The 18461-nt window shown below is 39.5% G+C and overlaps 1 protein-coding gene across 2 annotated transcripts in view; it reads right to left on the bottom strand.

The window, feature by feature from the left end:
- Positions 1 to 3374: 3374 nt before the first annotated feature.
- The window catches only part of NEXN (nexilin F-actin binding protein), a 37278-nt gene continuing 22191 nt past the window's right edge, over positions 3375 to 18461 (bottom strand). The window contains exons 5-15 of one of the 2 annotated variants that reach the window (XM_075832114.1): positions 17525 to 17566; positions 16357 to 16554; positions 15911 to 16090; positions 14229 to 14420; positions 12639 to 12833; positions 10984 to 11052; positions 8489 to 8686; positions 7822 to 8043; positions 7110 to 7295; positions 3835 to 4189; positions 3375 to 3751 (exon numbers count right to left, since the gene is read on the bottom strand). In XM_075832114.1, coding sequence (XP_075688229.1) covers positions 3738 to 3751; positions 3835 to 4189; positions 7110 to 7295; positions 7822 to 8043; positions 8489 to 8686; positions 10984 to 11052; positions 12639 to 12833; positions 14229 to 14420; positions 15911 to 16090; positions 16357 to 16554; positions 17525 to 17566 — 1851 coding nt within the window. In that variant the 3' untranslated portion in view covers positions 3375 to 3737. Of the gene's footprint in view, positions 4190 to 7109; positions 7296 to 7821; positions 8044 to 8488; positions 8687 to 10983; positions 11053 to 12638; positions 12834 to 14228; positions 14421 to 15910; positions 16091 to 16356; positions 16555 to 17524; positions 17567 to 18461 lie in introns of both variants that reach the window. The other variant, XM_075832115.1, reaches the window with a different exon arrangement.

The raw sequence follows: 18461 nt of genomic DNA, 5'->3' as shown, positions 1-18461 counted from the left end.
AAACTCTGCCGAAAACACCTCCAATTGGCTTCAATGGGAGACGGAGGCGTCTTTGTCCCGCGAGCGGAATAAAACAGCGACATGACCTATCTTGAGGCGTTTTCCGCCTAAAAAAAACCCCATCAAAATCAATGGGAGACTGGAAAAAAAAAGCAGCATTTTTTTTGAGAGAAAAAAAACACTTTTTCGTTTGCCTGTTGAGGTGTGAAAAACTGAGCTGATTTTTCCAGTTAGAATTTTTTGCCTGCAAAAAAAACTGTGTGACCTAGGCCTTTAGGAGGAACCAGGAGTTCTTGTTTGCATACATAGTTACAGGTCTATCGTGCCTGGCTCTATTATGAAACTTATTCATCCCTTCTAGTTTATGAAGTCTGCTTTAATGATTACTTGGAACCCCTACCTAATGTTTTGGACAAAGATTACTAGTGATAGTTGTTTTCTTTAATGGGAACCTTTCACGTTCGTTAAAATGTAGACCAATCTGCGGGCATCATGTTATAGGGCAGGGGTAGCTGAGCAGTCTGATCTATGGTTTTGTAAGAAAAGATTCAGTATAACATGTAATTTAAACCTCTGCTCATTCTGGGCTTAGGAGTCCAGTGGGCGGCCTTAATCAGATGGCTATCTCAGCTGACTATCATTGAGTAGGACCGCCCACTGGACACCTAAGCCCAGAAAGAGCAGCTGTTTAAATGAATAAATTACAACTTCTACTGAATCTGTTCCCATAAAACTGCACAGCTTCCATGGTGCCTGCAGATTAAAATTATTTTCAACGTGACTGGTTTCCTTTTAATGCAAGTGTCAACTTTTATCGGAATAAGATTAGATCTGTAAAGGAAACTGTCTCAATATCACGTTAATTCAATTAAGCGAAGAAAGTTAGATGTTGAACTTTTCTTCCTTGCGCCGTTATGGCATGTGTTGTAGATGTCGGGTGTTTGGCTATACCAAATAAAAACCTTTCTCTTTAGGAAAGTTTCAGGCGGCCAAAAAACAGCCATATGTTTTGCTTCCTTATTTTGGCTGCAAGTCCTGGACCCCAAGTGCTTCTACTGAACTTGGAACACCAAATAACCCTATGGTCTTTGAGGTTTGGTTCAAAAGAACCGTGGGGGTCTGGGTATTGCTGCAGTAATATGGAAGCTTCATTCCAGCCCTCCTCAAATTCAGGGCTGGAGCTACAACTGCTGTAAGAGCACCACTAAACATTAGGCACAAGTTGCTTTGATATAAAGTAGCTATTGCTAAAATTCCGCTGCCTGTTTATTTCCTCTAGCAGCATGCAAATTATTATTGTTAGGGTTTTGTTTTTTGTTTATCTCCGAGCCAGCTTGACTTTTAGGTTTTGTGCTCCCTTATATTAGTAAAGCATATTCCTTGACATTGCATTATGCAAATTATTTTGGTAGATCTTTAGATTGCCATCCTTGCTATATATTAATGCTGAATCTTTCACATTGTCTTATCACCTGTACACTGTACAATAGTTGTGGTATGCACTTTCCTATATTCTGTTGCTGTAATTTACTAACCTGGTAATGTATTTTAGTTTTTGCTGTGACTTGCTAACACCTAATAGTACAAATATCGTTTCTGTGCGAGTATCTTTCTATTGACCAATGTGCTGTCACGTAAACATGTCATACACATGAGATGCATTTCTCTCTGATGCACAATGTTCCCTACGGAAGATACTGGTCCGTGTGTTAAGAAGATTGACGCCAGTATCTTGTTAAAAGCCAGTGTCCTAGTCAGCAGTCATGGATTGAGGTAAATTGCACTAATCTGTAGTTGACACGTAAATGTTTTACGAAGTTGCTTTAAAATTTTGATGCTGCAAAAGGATTTGATTTTCAGAAGGTGTAATATTTGGCTTGACAAATTAAAATTTATTTTCACCATACACCTTTAAATATAAAAAAGTTCTGGTGGTTTAGTTTCTTGCCAAAATGCAATGTTAAGGTTTTGGAAGATATTGATTTTTCTACACTGCATGGGTATCCTCTAGTAGCATGATCACACTGAAATTGCTTGGGATCAGTTTATGGCAGCTCCCTGATTGTGTGGAGTCATAGACTAATATATTCTTTGAAAGATCATGCTAATAGACTAGTAGATAATTGTTCATATTTTTGATCAGAATAAGGATCGTTGTGTTTTTTTGTTTTTTCTCTGTCAAATTTAGAATTGAGCCGTTCGGATGCTTATATCCTATGTATATTCCTTTAAAACGTGCATACATAATCTACACACCGTGAGTCAAAAATCAGACCACATAAATAGCTGTGAAATGTTGGCTTTCAATTACCAGTGTTACTTTCTGTGGTTCCGAACTTTTGACTCGCCCCTACATACAGTGCAATCATTTCAAAACGAAGGGAATGTTCGGTTCTTGCTATGACGTTTGTATATAATGTGAGCGCATCTAGGAAGCAGAGCTATAAACTAGTTATAAATTTAGCTCTGTACAGAAATATAGTATATAACCTTCAAGCTTATTAAACGGGCTGTCTCGGATTTTCAACCGATGGCCTATCCTTAACGTAGGCCCTCTGTGTGATCGGTAGAAGTTTACGATGACACCTGTATGCAGCGCCTGAATAAACAATGATGGGGCTTCAGCCTGCTGGTCAGCTGCATTCAGATAGGCCATTGGCTGAATCTCCTGAACAACCCCTTAAGTTGTTGTTTTTTTGTGTTCTAGGCCTCATGTCCACTTCAGGTTTTTTTCGTCCGGGTGCTATCCGGTGTTTTACGGATAGCACCCTGACACACTCATTTCAATGGGGCCATGCACACTTCCGTTGTTTTATTTAAAACACTCGGCCTTTTCATTAATTTGGTCCATGAAACAACGGACTGCACATGGAAGTCATCTTTGTGCGGCCCGTGTTTCACGGAACAATCCTTAGCTGCCGCACTACGGCCGATGGAAGTGTGCATGCAGCCTTATTGTTAGAAGAAAGTTTTACTTTAGTAAAAGCAAGGCCATAATTTTGTATTTAGGGTTGTATTGAAACACTTGTAGGGATAGTAGACGGGAAGTCAGTCCTTAATGGAAGGCGGGTACGTCTGAATTAGCTATTCTCGCTGATGTTCTGTAACTTTTTTTTTTTTTTTTTTATTATTTTTTCTTCAAGTCGAAGCTTTAACATTTAACATTGAGAAATTTTGACAAACTGTATTTTTGATGGAATTGCTCATGTATCACTGGCAAATGTATCTTTCCGCTTCCATTTCTGCTGTATGTAACAATGTACTTAATAAACATGAATAAATTGTCACTTGTGACGTTGACTTGTTTCTTGTGTGGTGTTGGGACTGATATTACATCCATTGGGACCAGTTTAGAAATGATTCTGCAAAAATGCTTAAAGGATAACTTTCTTTATTAGCAAATTGGATCAAAGTACTCAAGACTAAGAATAAGAAGTCGGCACAAGTTACTTCTCGAACAAAATATTTCTCATAGAAAAGTTTAGTTGGTGACCTACAAAGGCAGTTTAATATACTATAAAGTTCTGCTGTTCTTTACAATGTGCAGGTTTGCTTTTCCTGTACAGCTCTCGTGTCACCATTCAGCATCTATTCTCTGCTGCAGCAATGCATGCAATCAAACGCCAGTGCTATAGGAACGACAGAATAATGCAGAGGCGCTTCATCTCGCGGCCCACTGAAGGAGGGAAGGCTGGCTGCAGTGAGGGCAGAAGGAAGTCTCCAGTTAAAGCAGGATGTTAATAGTCATCAGCTAGAGCAAGAAAAGAGAGCAGATTAAGAGAGAACCAGCGTGTTAGAAACCATGCAATGAATTCCTAAAGCACTAACTCTTACTTTCAATGCTGAGGATGCAACTGCTGGCAGCCGTGCCCCTGCTGTTTACTACTTTACACATGTATTCCCCTTCGTCTTCTGGAAAGGTTTCAGGTAGGTAAAGACAATATGTTTCTCCCCTCTCAATATACTGATAGTCTTCACAGTCCTGCAGCATCTCCCCTTCAAACCACCATGTTACTTCAGGCTTTGGCTCTCCGGTTATTTTAACTGTAAATCTTACAGGTTCTCCATCTACTACCGACATGTTCTTTAAGGGCTTTTTAAACCAAGGAGCTCCAGAGCGAGCAAGTTCTTCATCTTCATATTGTGAGCCGTTGACGCTTGCTTCCTCGTCTTCATCATCTTCCCTTTTCTGTAAGAAACATGCAGCATTTTAGTTGATCACTGCAAATTTGAGTATTTGTAATGCGGGAGACTAATGTTTTTGGACAAAAATGACCAGTAATAAGCTTTCTAATATAATGTAAGTTGAACCTTCTACACACTACTCCAAACAAACTCCATAACCAGTGCAACTAAATGAGTTGCAAATTCACATAACTGAGCATTTCCTTTTGTATGCAGATTTTGCAATGTGTCGGCTAGAAACTAGGAGACTTGGGGCCCATTTACTATTTGGACTCCACTAATTAGTTCTAAAGTTAGAAAACGGCATTTTACATGTAAGGCCACATTCACACCAGCGTGACATTTATGCGTGTAAAATCTGTCCGTGTATGTGTCGGTGTGCTTTGTGTGGCATGTGTTTATCACGCACTTGCAAACTTTTTTTTTATATAATGTAATTGATGCGTAGAACACAGATAGCATATGGATGTGCATCCGTGGTTTTAACACCCATTGACTTAATAAATATATATATTTTATGCAGTGCGTGTCACGCAACGGACACAGCACGTGAATGGCCCCATTGAAATCAATGCACAGCACATGGATGAGATTCACACTTGTGTGAATGAGCCCCAAGCCTGACTTTGTGCAATCAACTGCAAAAATTGATAATTCTTATAGAAAACATTTTTATTGTAAACATGGAGTTTTGCCTAGCAACACTGGACAATTATTACCCCAGAAAAGTTTGACTTTAGAAAAAAAAAGTACTAGTATGGCCCCCCCTGGTTTGTAATTAAAGTGAAGGTGTTATGAATTTTTTTATTTTTTTAAATCATATTTTAGGACTTCAACATCAATTTTATTTATTTGTGTTCTCATGTTCTACGTTTTACTTCTCTATGGGGGCTGCCATGTCCGTCCGTTGTCCCCCGTGTCCCCCCCCCCCCCCCCATCCCATATCTCTGTATGTGTCTATTAACGACACATACAGAGATGGAATACGGCACATACAACCCCACATAGAATGTGAACGGGAGCCGTTCCATTCTCTGCAGCGTATGCCGTCTGTGTTGGAACGGTGCATGCGCCGCTCCCACACAGACCAAAATGAAGAGCGTTCGCAGAGCGAAATCCGGCGCCATTTTCATGTGGACCAGAAGCCGTTGCCGGACAGTAAGATGATTTCCGGCCATATGTTCAAGGAAGCGAAGGTAATGGGAGTGGAGGCAGGAGCAGGTAATTTATGTTTGTGTATGTGATGTGTATTATGTTCGTGTTACGGTCTGCTGAGCCCTGTATCTAATCCTCCTACACTGTGCAGTTGGTCAGAAAATGGCGGCACACAGTGTAGGAGGTTTGAAGATTCAAACCCCTCCTGGCACTAGCCAGAGTAAGGGAGGGGGGATTGTGTGAGGACACTAGAGCGAGTGTGTCTACCCCAAATTTGCAGCATAAAGCAATGAGGTTGCTTTACCACATTGACCATGCTGCAATTTTGGGAACTGCTCCCTCTAGTGCCCAGCACATGGAAATGTTATCAATTAGAATCTAATTGATAGTATTTCCTGACTTGTGAAAAAAATTAAAACAATGTGTAATCACTCAAATTATAATTGTTTAACTAAAATAAATTAATTCTAGCGACATTCCCTTTAAAGGGGTTTTCCCCATTAGGGACATTTATGACCTATCTACAGGATATGTCAGATGTGGTTCCCACCTCTGGCACCTGCGCCTATCTCTAGAACGGGGCTGCCTAAACCCCATCCTGTTCTGGCTGAAGCGTGCAAGTCCGACCATGAATAGGAAAATGGCATTCAGTTCTATGGGGCTTACGGAAACAGCCTAGCTTGGCTGTTTTCTGCTTCATGGTCTGGAATCGCACGAGTCACCGGGAGCACAGAGAGGTAGAATGGAGTTGAGGGAGCCCCGTTCTAGAGAGAGGTGCATCTAGCGTCCCTGATAGTAAAACTCCTTTAATTGTACAATATTTTTATAAACTGCCTTCATCAATGTCTTTGAAAATTATAGCATAATTAAGAAAGGTCAGGGCTGGAGTTGAGCATCTGCCTGTCCTTAGATGTTGCAGCAAACATTTTATGAAAATTTGCAAACAAGACCTATTGGCCTTATGCACATGTTTGTACAGGGGTGCAGTCACACGGGGTAGGAGTTGTATTTCTGCAGCGCAAAACTTGACAATGTGATCCAATAGGAAAAATATTCCACGTCGCAAAAAAATAAACGAGTTGCAGAATATTTTGGACATTGCAATGTTTTCCTCAGCATGCTTTTACAATGCCGAGGTACATGGTAAATTGATGGGTCTGTAATACGGCACTCATAGAAGATGGGGCTGTATGGATGCCGAATACGGTGGCACACTGAGCTTTGCCGTGTGCCTATGGTCTGATCATGCAACGTGTTATACACTATAATTGGTCATTAAAGTCTAGGTAGACAAATTGCTCATCTCCATGAGCCCCTTAAATTAACGTAGATCTGTCATTCTACCATCCTGCCAGGTTCGCTGAACTAATAGCCCAAACATGACAAGTAAAATATTGAGCCGCTTGGCTACTCAAGCTTAAAGGAAAATAGCTTTGTGGTAAAAGATTTAGGATAACCTGTAACTTATTTAAATGCCTGCTCACTGTGGTCTGATCTAGTTCTGCATTGCTCCTTGAGAAAGTAGTAAACAAGCACTGATTGACAAGCTGTCTTGTCGGTCGATTCTCGTTTTCATGGTTCATATTGAGCAGTGTAAAAGGAACCCCAGTCCCTGCGTTAATGGTATTGTGTTCCTCTAGAAGCATTCAATAATGTAATGGAGCTGTGTCCCTCCCCCCCCCCCCCCCAGTCTGAGAAAACACCCTCTAAAAATCAAAGGTATATGGATCCGTAACACTGCTGTGTGCATGACCCTAAAGCCGTTGTACCTTCTGTACAGCAGCATCAATTTCCTTCTGTTCAAACTGCATCCTTAGGAGTTTCTGTTCCTCGATTCTTCTCAGTTCTTCCTCCTCCCGGGCTTTTGCCATCTGTTCAAATCGAGCCTTCATGTTGACCTTGTGTGAGAAGGGAGCATGGCTTTTGACTGCTCGTCTTACATCAACCTCCTCTTCCTGCAATAGAGTTCATATAAGTAACAGAGCTAGACTTTTACCATAGACATTTGTTAGGAGATCCTAATAATTCCTTGACTATGTGTCTTGGCAGGTTTTTAGGCAAGGGGTACCGTCAGAAAAAAATAATGGAGCCAATGTGTTTAGTTGCCTTTTCCGCTACTCTGTTGAAATGACATGCTGAGCAGAACTTGTATGTTACTGGGGATATTGGGAGTGCGGTCAGCCGAATAGCCAATGGCAAGCTGCCATTTTGTCAGCTGAAGCTACATTTAGCAGTGTGTGGAAATATCACAGTTCCTGAAGAAGGGATCGTTACAGTAGAATAAAGGCCCCATTAGACAGATCAACAATTGGCCAAACGAGCGTTCTTATGAATGAGGCTAAACTGATTGGGACCGAACGATCATATTAATATAGCATTGGCCTGCCAACGAGCGCCGATCGACCTGGTTCTATCATTCATTATGGGTAGAAATTTGCCTATGTAAACCCACCCTAAGTCACAACATATAGACCATCTGACCTCATGGAAATGTTCTGCTTCCCTTTCTTTCAGCTCTTCGTCCGTAGCTTTTCTCCTTAATCTCTCCTCTTCTACTTTTCTCTGTATTTCCTCTTCAGACAGTTCTCCGATTTTCTCAAATTTGCTCTTCAGGTTTTTGGCTTGGATGGATCCAGTCCGTTTTAGCCTGATCAGTTCTTCATACTCTCTACTTAAAACCTCGTAGCTTTCGTTTATTTCGTCCTGCTCCAAAAGAGAAACTAAGGGTTAGGTTGAGAATATACAGCAATGTAAGTTGTTCCCTATTGGGGGGAAAAAAAAAGATGGCAAGTGACTATATGACTTGCAGAATTTCCAATTGTGAACTTTTCCCTGTTGGAGTCTTAACGGACATGATTTATGTCTTTGGGATACTTTTATGTCCTTGCACATTAATTATGTTTTGTGCAGAGATGGGGGCACCTTTTTCTTTAGTATTGTTGGAGAGGGTATGTACTCGGAAGTTGTGTTCCACGTAACCTGTCTGAAATTTGATATTTTGACTTTTTTGTGGGCTTTACATCTTTGCTACAGCCCATCTGCACATTAGCTTGATAATAGAAAGTTCCCTGCACTGCACATATATAGCATAAATAATATATATTAGTACGAAGAGTTAGCAGGAAAGATTAGTTCGGAAATGTCCCACCTCTCCCATTTCTTGTCGTAACTGAGCAAATGCTTGTTTCTCAAGTTCCAGCTTTTGTTTTCTTTCTTCCTCTTTTACTCTCTTTTCTTCTTCCATTTTCTGTTTGAGGAGTTCTTCAAACTTGATTTCCAGTTTGCCTGGGGCAAGAGACTCTTGAGAAATGGGTTTGCTTAGTGGCAGGCCTTCATCATCCGGATCCTGATGAAAAAAATAACATTTTACTACTTTTTCATTATCTTTATGCACGAGAGAAAATATGTCAATCCATGGAGATTATTGATGAAGGAGCAGCGTAGACCTCCACAAGGAAAGTTGGGTATCGATGGAGCTATGATCTGCTGTCCAGGAAAAGAACAGAGCCTACTTTGCAGATTGTCCGACCAAATACAGTATATCATATATATATATATATATATATATATATATATATATATACACACACACCTGACCTTCCAGTGTTCTTTAGAAGGGCTGTTTAGACTAGATGCCATATCTACAATTTCTTCAACTCTAGCCTGTGCATAGTTAGGAAAAAAAATAAAATCTTATGTCCGACAAACTCCTCTCTAGGTGATCGAGAGTCTATTTACCCATGATATATGCGCTACAATGAGGCCTAAGGGTCCTAAAAAGGGAGTGCCGACCAACAAGACAGCTCGCAGGTCGGCACGTGTTTGCTCCTTTCACAGGGAGCAACGATTGGTAACGCATGGGGAAGAGCGATCGTTACTACGATTGTTTGTCCCCATATATTTCCATTATGTCGGGAGCACACCTCCCTGTTTACACAGAGAGATGTGCTGCTGACTAGCGACCATCTATTGGCCGTGTAAATGAGCAGATCCGACGATAAATGAGCATTTGCTCGTTCATCGGCTGATCGTTGCCTGGTTTATAATCATCAAGAACGAGCGTTCATATAAACACTCGTTTTCCCGATTACTGGCCCTTGTAAAAGGGCCTTAAATCTCTAGTATTTTGCATGCCATTTAGCAGGAATGAATTAGACGTGGTTATGGTACCCAGCTGTGGCAGCATTTCTCGGTAACACTGGGATCATTGGCTCAACATCATGAATTGGATCAACAAGTCTTGCCAAAACTAGGACAACAAGCAGTAATACATATACTGTCCTAATGTTCAAAATAATTTTTTCTTCGTGAAAATCATTTGACTTCAAGAGATTTTTGCACCGCTCAATACCACTGTCTTGGCTTACAACAACATTTCTCTATAGGAAATGGCACTTTGTTAAAAATATTATATGGACCATCGAGTCCAGGAATTAATAGGTATCCTCAGTTGTTTTTTTTTTATTGATAGTCAACACGTAGCGTAAACATTGCAGAATTTCCATCTGGAATTTCAGTATGGAAATTGCCATGTAGATTGAGAATCTGCACCGCAGATCAATTTCCACAATTTTGATCCACAACATGTGGATGAGATTTGTTGAAATCTCATCCACTCTGCTGCTACTGTATTACGCTGCGGAAGTTCTGCAGTGTAAAAGGCGTTTACACACAGAAGAATTGTTGCAGAGATGTCGCTCACTGAAAATCCATTTCATACATCAGAATGAGGATTTTACAAAGCAATCAGGTGTATGGAACAGTCGCAGAAATTGCAACCAATCGACCTCGTGTGAACATACTCATAAAGGGTTCTTCCCACAAAAGTTTCATGGCATATTGACTATCCCATTAACACCAATGGGAAGTACGGAAACCGCTTAATGTGTTTACTCAACTGTTTCCATATGGTTTCTTGACTTTTAAATAGAGAATAACCCCGAATACACAGCAGACAAGGACTGGGCACCCTCATTGGATCTGGGGCTCCCAGTGGTCCCACCCTCACAAATCTGACTTTTATTCCATAAATAGCCAATCTGCCAAGTCTTTTGTAGGGAAAAGTGGATTTACACATGCAGGTTTTTTTTTGTTTTTTTAGCCAAAGCCAGTAGTTGATACAAAGGGAAGGCAAATAATAAAGGAAAGACTTAAACGTTTCTTCACTTTTGGAGCTACTTTTGGCTTTGGCTCAAATTTTCAAAATTAAATGTGTGACTCCAGCCTTAAAGAGGACCTATCGGCTCTCCTGACCTATTTGATTTTAGTAAATACTTGCATTCACCATGAAATAATATTTCTGGAGCATCTTTGCTATGCCGTTCCTCCTATTATTCCTCCTGGGAATTTGAATAAATTGACAACTGGGCAATCCTATTTCCCTTGTCAATAGGGTGCATTCATAAACACTCTGCCAGCACTGATTAGACAGTCTCAGAGTGTGTAGGGACACACCCAATTGACAAGGAAAATGGTGACACACACTTTTTGGGACATGCAGATGTTTACTAAAACGGACAAGTCAGGAGGGAGGATAGTACATTTACATTGAATATTTTAGTGCAATTTATATTTATTTGTTAATAAATAACATTATGCAGATTAGTTAATGTTAGAAATTGACCTCGGTTGAACTTATCTTACTTTGCATGCGTCACAACTGTCCAGTTGAGAATACTCCATATCCTGAAGAATATTATCTTGGTCTGGGCTCTTAAAAATAATTTGGAAATTGGTAGTTTGGAAAATAATACAAAATATTCCAGATTTGGAGAAGGCACATCTGTCACCAATTGCAAAAACCAATGATACTAGGTACTTTTGTTTTCAGTAGATCCTCTAAGATGACCTATTCATGTTTACCAGTCTTATCGCATTTTATGGTATTTTTTGTGTTTTCCCAAATATCAGAGCTGGTTTAGCGGATTCCTCCAGGGATGTTGGCCCATGTCATTGTCAAAAACACAGTAAGGCATGCAGATCTTAATTTAATACTACAACTAAAATGTAATGCTTGTTGGGTCAAGGTATGTAGAACTCTTATTTGGAAATATTTTCGATAGAAGTCATTAGACCAGTGGTTCTCAAACTTTATTTTATCCCAAGGAACCATAAAATATCTTCTGACCTCTCTGAAGAACCCTTACCTATCCATAATATTAGATTCAATCCCCCTTCACAGCTGTTTAATTGATCTCAATATAATGATATATAACATTTAATTATTCTGTGTCTCTTTGCCCCTTCTTTGCTTTTCGATGACCTACATATAATTTAATGTAACACTCCAGGTAAATTTTCATAATTCATAAAAGGGAGCGACTAGAGTCATGCAACATACCAGGGCTGTTATTGTTTTTTCACTTTGGTCCCTCATATGCAAGTTTCCGAGTTGCTCCGGACACTATATAGGTCCTTAAAGTGTAAATAGACTTAAAAAAAACTGTTCACGTCAGAAGTGATGATCGTGGGGGTCCGAGCATTAAGACCCCCCACCGATCGCTTATGTGCTTTGTTTGATCAGCTTTCCCCCTAGCGGTGTACCGGCTCAAAATAAAGTCTGTAGTTGCAAATATCTTGTATCTCTGTGGCTGTCATTGTGGTAGGGCACCATATACCATATTGCCTGAATATTACCCATAGGAAAAGTACAGTAAAAAAAACAAAAAACTTTTTCTCCCTTTTTAAATGCTTCAAATTATGGGTGCGTCTTATGATCCAGTGCGTCCTTTAGTCCGAAAACGACAGTAATTTATTCTCTGAATATTAGCAGTAAGGAACTTTACTTAATTTAAAAAATAACATTTTCTGGGACATCCAATAGAAATTTGGCTGATCTTATACGACACTCATCATGCCTTTCGTCATTCCATAAACAAAGACTCTCCACACGTTTGGATAATAAAACACGTAAATATTAGGACGTTCTTTTGAAAAAAAAAAAACAAGCTTGTCATAAACTACCAATAGTCCCATTTATGAAGACTGAAATCAATAAAGCAAATCCAAAATATGAAAGTTCTACCATAATTCTGTGGTGGGGAGGCAGGGTTATCGTGAGCTCTATATCTTGGCAAGTCATACAATGCGTATTACTCGGCAGGGGGCGACAGAGAGCTCAGGAATAAGCTACGCCCAGGATGAAAAAGAAGCCCAAATGTTTTACTTTCTATCGTTATTGGAATCCTTAGAATCTAGATTTCAGGTTCATCCTATGTTTTCCAAAGTTATCCCATGCTTTTATTTCTTCTCTCTACTTGAATACTATGGGTTCTATGGAAGATGGTGGTAAAACATACCATGGTTTTCCTAGCCTCGGCAAACTGCTTCCTCTCCTCCTCCAACCTCCTTCGAGCCTCATCCTCCGCTCTTCTGTGCTCTGTTTGTTGCCTCTGTTTTTCCAGTTCTTCAAAGCTTAATTTCAGTTTTCCAGGGGTAGTATTTTCTTTTGGCAGTTCAAGTCCGTATACATCCTCATCTTCATCATTAGAAGCCTGCATTGTAAAATAAAAACACTTAGAATCTCTATGTCCATATCGGACCCTGGAATCCATAACACCATGTGCACTTCATCACTACTAAGGGGCAAAAAACACTCGTTATTTTAGTTATTCTTAAACTTCTTCCCAGTCTAGGAGAAATACAGTCATTGTAGACGGTCACTAAATATGCCTATTATTATTTTTTCCGCTATTTATATAGTGCAAATATATTCCGTATACACTCACATCGACGCTCACAATCCAAATTCTCTTATGCATACACACACAATTTTATGGGATGCCCATTAACCTTCTATGTTCTTGGGGTGTGGAAGGAACCAACAGACAACAGAGGCTTTCTTCAGAGCCCATACACCGCTTGTTTTAGTGATCGGTGGGGGTCTCCGTGCTCAGACCCCCAGAGATCAAAACAAGTCACTATGACATGTGAAAAGTTTTATGAAAATAAAGTTACTCTCTAAACTTTTTCTACTGGGGCCTCATCAACCAGAACATTGTGATGTTTGGGCCTCTCCAGTGGGCATGAAAGTACCAAAAAATATATCTTAATAAATCAATTACGTCTTCAAACCAGAGATCCAACATGATGGACATGTATGGGGATGAATGATATTAACGACCGCTTGTTCCCATACATAACCAAGCGTTGCTCATTGTGAAAGAAGCAAAGGAGCGCAATCAATGAGCTGCCTCGTGGATCGGTGCTAGTTTTCACAGCCCATATCAGGCTGTGTAATAGGACTATTAGCTGTGTGCTCCGGAAAGAGATAAAGCCACCTTCGAAGGAGGTCAACTAGCCCAAAAATAGCTTTATCTGCTTGCAGGGTATAGAATTTTTAACTATCATTTCCAAAACTCAGCTTAGAGGGAACAGTGCCCCCCCCCCCCCCCCATGAGGCCCAATTCACAGTTTGAGAAGCACTGACCTATACCAACAAACCCGCTGAAGTTGCTAATGCCTCACCTTTTTATGCTAAAACAAAAATGTATGTGGGAAGTTTTTATGACTGTTCTGACCATTATGCATCATTTTTTTTTTTAAATCTAATATTTCATGTATCTAAAAAAAATTGGATCTGTTTTTCTTTAGACAATTTAACCTTTTTCATTCAAATAGTCATCTATAATTTTAGCTAAATTCCTTATTATGATACAGCAACCTATGAGTCCCATAGGGACTACTGACCGTCCAAAAAAGGTATGTTAAAGTTTGTTTTTATGCATCAATATTTTAACATATAATGTTAGTGAAATGGATAAAACCAGTCCGTTAGCTACAGAGAGATAGTTGAATTTGGATAGAGATGCCGTCCTGCCTGGAAGAAAAAGGAAATGCATGCAGGATGGGGATACATGGAAGGAAACGTTCTCCAAACACTACACTACCATGCTCTTTCTGGCTTCCGCAAATGCTCTTTTCTCCTCTTCTATCCTCCTCCTCGCTTCCTCCTCTGCTCTCATCCTCTCCTCCTCCTTCCTCTGTTTTTCTAACTCCTCAAAACTTAACTTCAATTTGCCAGGACGGAATTCTTCTTTATATGTATTCAGGCTCTCGTCGTCTTCATGATCATTATTGACCTTTGGAAAATAGATGCTGAGAAGTTACATTTCTTCAAATCTTGTAAGACATTTTGGTTAAGTGACTTCTTTACTCAATGTAATTAGACTTGTTTCTTAGTGTCAAACATCATAGACAAAATAAGGATCGTGCAGGTGCCATTCATGCAGATGGTTCCTATAGTTGACATTACCAGGATTAGAAAGGGATGGAAAGAAATGAGGTGCTTCAGAGGTAATGATTGTGGTGAGGAGCGCTGTAAAACTTACTAATAAAATGAATTATTTCACATGTTATGACGTGTATGAGTGGTTTATATATATATATATATATATATATATATATATATATATATTTAAAATTACTTAGGAAATCTCCCAAATGGGATCCTTCCCCAGTTTTTTTAAAGCCGTCCCCTATTGGGCAAACAACATGGACTTTGAATTAATGACATTGGCCTTGCTGCCAAAGTGTGCCATCTCTAGACATCCTAGGAATTGAGATCATCAGTAAAAGGTCATTGTCAGTCTGTGATTATCCCTAGACGGCATAACAGAAGGATACGAATGTCAATATGAAGATGAATACTATAGGCAATCTTGCCAACCCTCTAGCAGGAACCAAGTGCTTTGACTTAAGGCCCTTTTACATGGGCCAATTATCGTGCAAATGAGCATTCCCGATCACGGCTTATTGTATAGTTTATGCTGAAAGAAATATTATCGTTGTCGGCAGCACATCTCCCTGTGTAGACAGGGAGATGTGCTGCCAACGTGATATAAATTTATGGGGACGAGTGATCGTAGTAACGATCGCTCGTCCCTAAACATAGCTCTTTGACGAAGACCTCAGCACGAGGTTGAAACGAGTTGCAGCAGCAATTTTTATTGTTTTATGTTCTCCAATAAATTCTTTTAAAATCAATTCGATGGATTCATCACAACCATCCTACCAGCTACACAAGAGTGCCCGATACGAGCATTTTTTTTCCAGTTTCCGGATAGCTTCTTGTGAAAGGAGCAAACGAGCGCCGATCAATGAGCTGTCTTGTTGATTTGTGCTTATTTACATGACCAATGTCGGGCCGTGTAAGAGGACCCTTAGCCAAGTTGTATAGTAATTATTTCCAACAATAGAGTTCAATGTAATATATAATATGTTGAAAGCAGCCATTTCAAATTGGGTAGCGGCTGACTAGTGTTCTTTAATGGAATGACAATGTCTGCCCCAATAATCACTACTTTATCTCAAATATCTTGCATTCCATAAACCTCCAGAAATACTTTTATAAACTCTGGATTTTAGTGTTCCTTCAAAGAGAAGAACTTTAAAGTTGAGTATGGCGTTTGTAAGGATGAACCAATACTGGACTAATGGGGTAAATGGGCAAACACATATTTGTTTCTCAGATAACTTACGGAATGGACAATCATGAGAAATATACAGACTTTTGGGTGGTCAGTAAGTGTAGGGAAGGGCAAAGGACTAGAGAATCAATGGCAATTATTACCACATGTTGCCTCGCTTCCTCAAATGCCCGCCTCTCTTCCTCTAACCGATGGCGAGCCTCCTCTTCCGCAAGCTTCTTCTGTTGCTCTTGCCTCTGTTTTTCTAGCTCTTCAAAGGTTAATTTTAGTTTTCCAGGAGTCACTTGCTCTTTGCTCTTCTTGTCCTGAGTCTCTGTTTCATCCTTAGAAAATAAGATGTGTAGGCAGATGGTTTTCATAATTTGGGACATCATTTTAAATTTCTATCATTACGTAAATTCTTTAGGTGCTCAGTGTATCTAAAAATGTGTTCACGTGCACGACACAAACACAACTTCAAGGCACTGGAATTTTTCTCTATTTTGTCCCTATAATTGACACCACTATCAGATTAGTACTGATTGTAGCCATACTTCTATTGGAGGATCAGTGGATATGATGACTCAAGACACCAGTATCCAGACATTACCATAGCAGTGGACCGTCTCTTAGCTTCTCGAAATGACTTCCTATGCTCATCATATCTTCTCCTTTTTTCTTCTTCACGTCTTTTTATTTCTTCTTCTTCTCTTTCTTTCTCCAAATCTTCAAAGTTGACATTTATTTTCCCGGGAGATCTAACTGGCTTTACTGTCGTGATGGCTACCTCTACTTCCTCGGTTTCTTCCTGTTCAAAACAGACATTCTCTTTGGTTAGTTGAGATTCTACTTACTATTTATTGTTAAAAGGAAACCGTGTGACAAATATTTCTACGAAAGGAGATAAGTTGACGTTAAAGGAAAAGTTATGATAGAACGAAATACCTAACTTCTAAAATCAGCTCATCAAATCACTAGAGTAGTTTTTCATAGACAAGAACTAAAGGGAGTTTTTGTTGCTGACCATATCATAAAGAATTCTATAAAGAACTATATTATTCATCTACTTTTGTCCTATTGTTGGATTTTAACATGTCCGATCCTTTGTTCTGCTGGGAGATGCATGTTTATGGTGGAGTCGGACAACAGACATCTTGTGTATATGGCCAGTTTGGCTAGATCTAAAACTAGATCTATATGGCATTAAAAAAACAAGGGTAAAAAATAATGGTTGCATCAGAATATTATAGTTTATTATAGTTTGTTTGTTGCTAAAACACATTTTTGGAGAAATGAAACATCACTAAGATCCTTGATTTATCAAATTTTTCTGGATCGGATATTTATCTTCTAAAAACCAGTTCATCCTGGATTATATTACTCTCTTACATTATAATTTCCTTTGGCTCTCACATTTTCGATGATGACATCATATACCACGCATGGTTTGTCATTGTATCCCAAGGTTAATTTTTCAGCTGGCATGTTTGTGGGTTTTTTGTTTTATTTTTAAAAGTGTAAAGGTAAGGTGCTCCCCAATGTAGACCAAGAGAGAGAGAAAAAAAAAAGACTTTAGTAAACTAGAAAATTAGAATAATAAAAAAATCTGTGTGTAGAATTATACCGGGGGAACCACTTAACAGATCCAAGACGGTGACATTATCTTCTCTGGAAAGTGAGCTCTTCTTGTACTGCATTAATGTTGTTAGTGAAGATGGTGATAGAAAAGGAAAAAAGTAGCAAGGATAGGAATTTTAGTTAAAAAAAATTCTCATTACCTCCATTTCCGAGTCACTTCCATCACAGTTAATGTCCTCAATCTATTAAATGAGAATTTTATATTGTCAAGCTGTTTGCCTTTTAAAATGTAAAAGAAGAAGATGCTGATGTTTTCTTCCACAATAATTTGTTGTCCTCGTAACCAAGATCAGGAAAAAATGTCACCTAAAAAATCCAATTCTGCAAGAAAACATTTTTTGATGGCTCCTGAAAAGGAACAGATTGGTCTACAGGAAGTCCTAAGACGAGTCTGCATGAGGAATGAGCTTTATATACTGCCAACATATTCCACAGCGCTGTACAGAAGTTGTCCTCACTTTCCCCAGTGGGGCTTACAATCTAAATACCCTATATGTATATTTTTAGAGTGTGGGAGGAAACCAGAGTACCGGGAGGAAACCCATTCAAATACGGGGAGAACATACAAACCCATGCAGATGTTGTCCTTGGTTGGATTTAAACCCAGGATTACAAGGCTATGGTGATAGCTACTGAGCCGCCGTGCTGCCCAAAGTAGGAATTTCCTATACACAATACTCAATAAATCTATTTATTGAAGCCTCTGATTTTTCTTACCTGTTTGTGATGTGATGAGTTATACCCCAGCACGAGATTAGGGATAGGGGGACCCCTTCTCCGCCTGGTGAGGCGGCCGCATCCAGGCGGAAACTGTAGAGAGGGTGCCGGTCTTACGGAAACAGCATAGCTCGCTGTGCTAAGCTATTTCTGTAAGTCTACTTCTATAGAAGTTACGGAAGCCACGTTGTTTCTATTAGCCCGGCACCTTTCCACCACACCGTTTGGCCTAAGTTTGCAGAAAAAAAATGCTTTTTGGCCCACCAAGTAAAAATCCAGGCCTGAGTGGAAGACCTATTTGCATAAATGTTTCATTTGAATGACTGTCTTCTATACAATGGACCAAGAGCAAAAAATTGT

This window comes from Rhinoderma darwinii, chromosome 7 (assembly GCF_050947455.1).
Source record: "Rhinoderma darwinii isolate aRhiDar2 chromosome 7, aRhiDar2.hap1, whole genome shotgun sequence".
In the NCBI taxonomy this organism is placed as follows: Eukaryota; Metazoa; Chordata; class Amphibia; order Anura; family Rhinodermatidae; genus Rhinoderma; species Rhinoderma darwinii.
The sequence above is the reverse complement of the archived record's forward strand: the minus strand, read 5'-3'. Positions and strand labels throughout refer to the sequence as shown.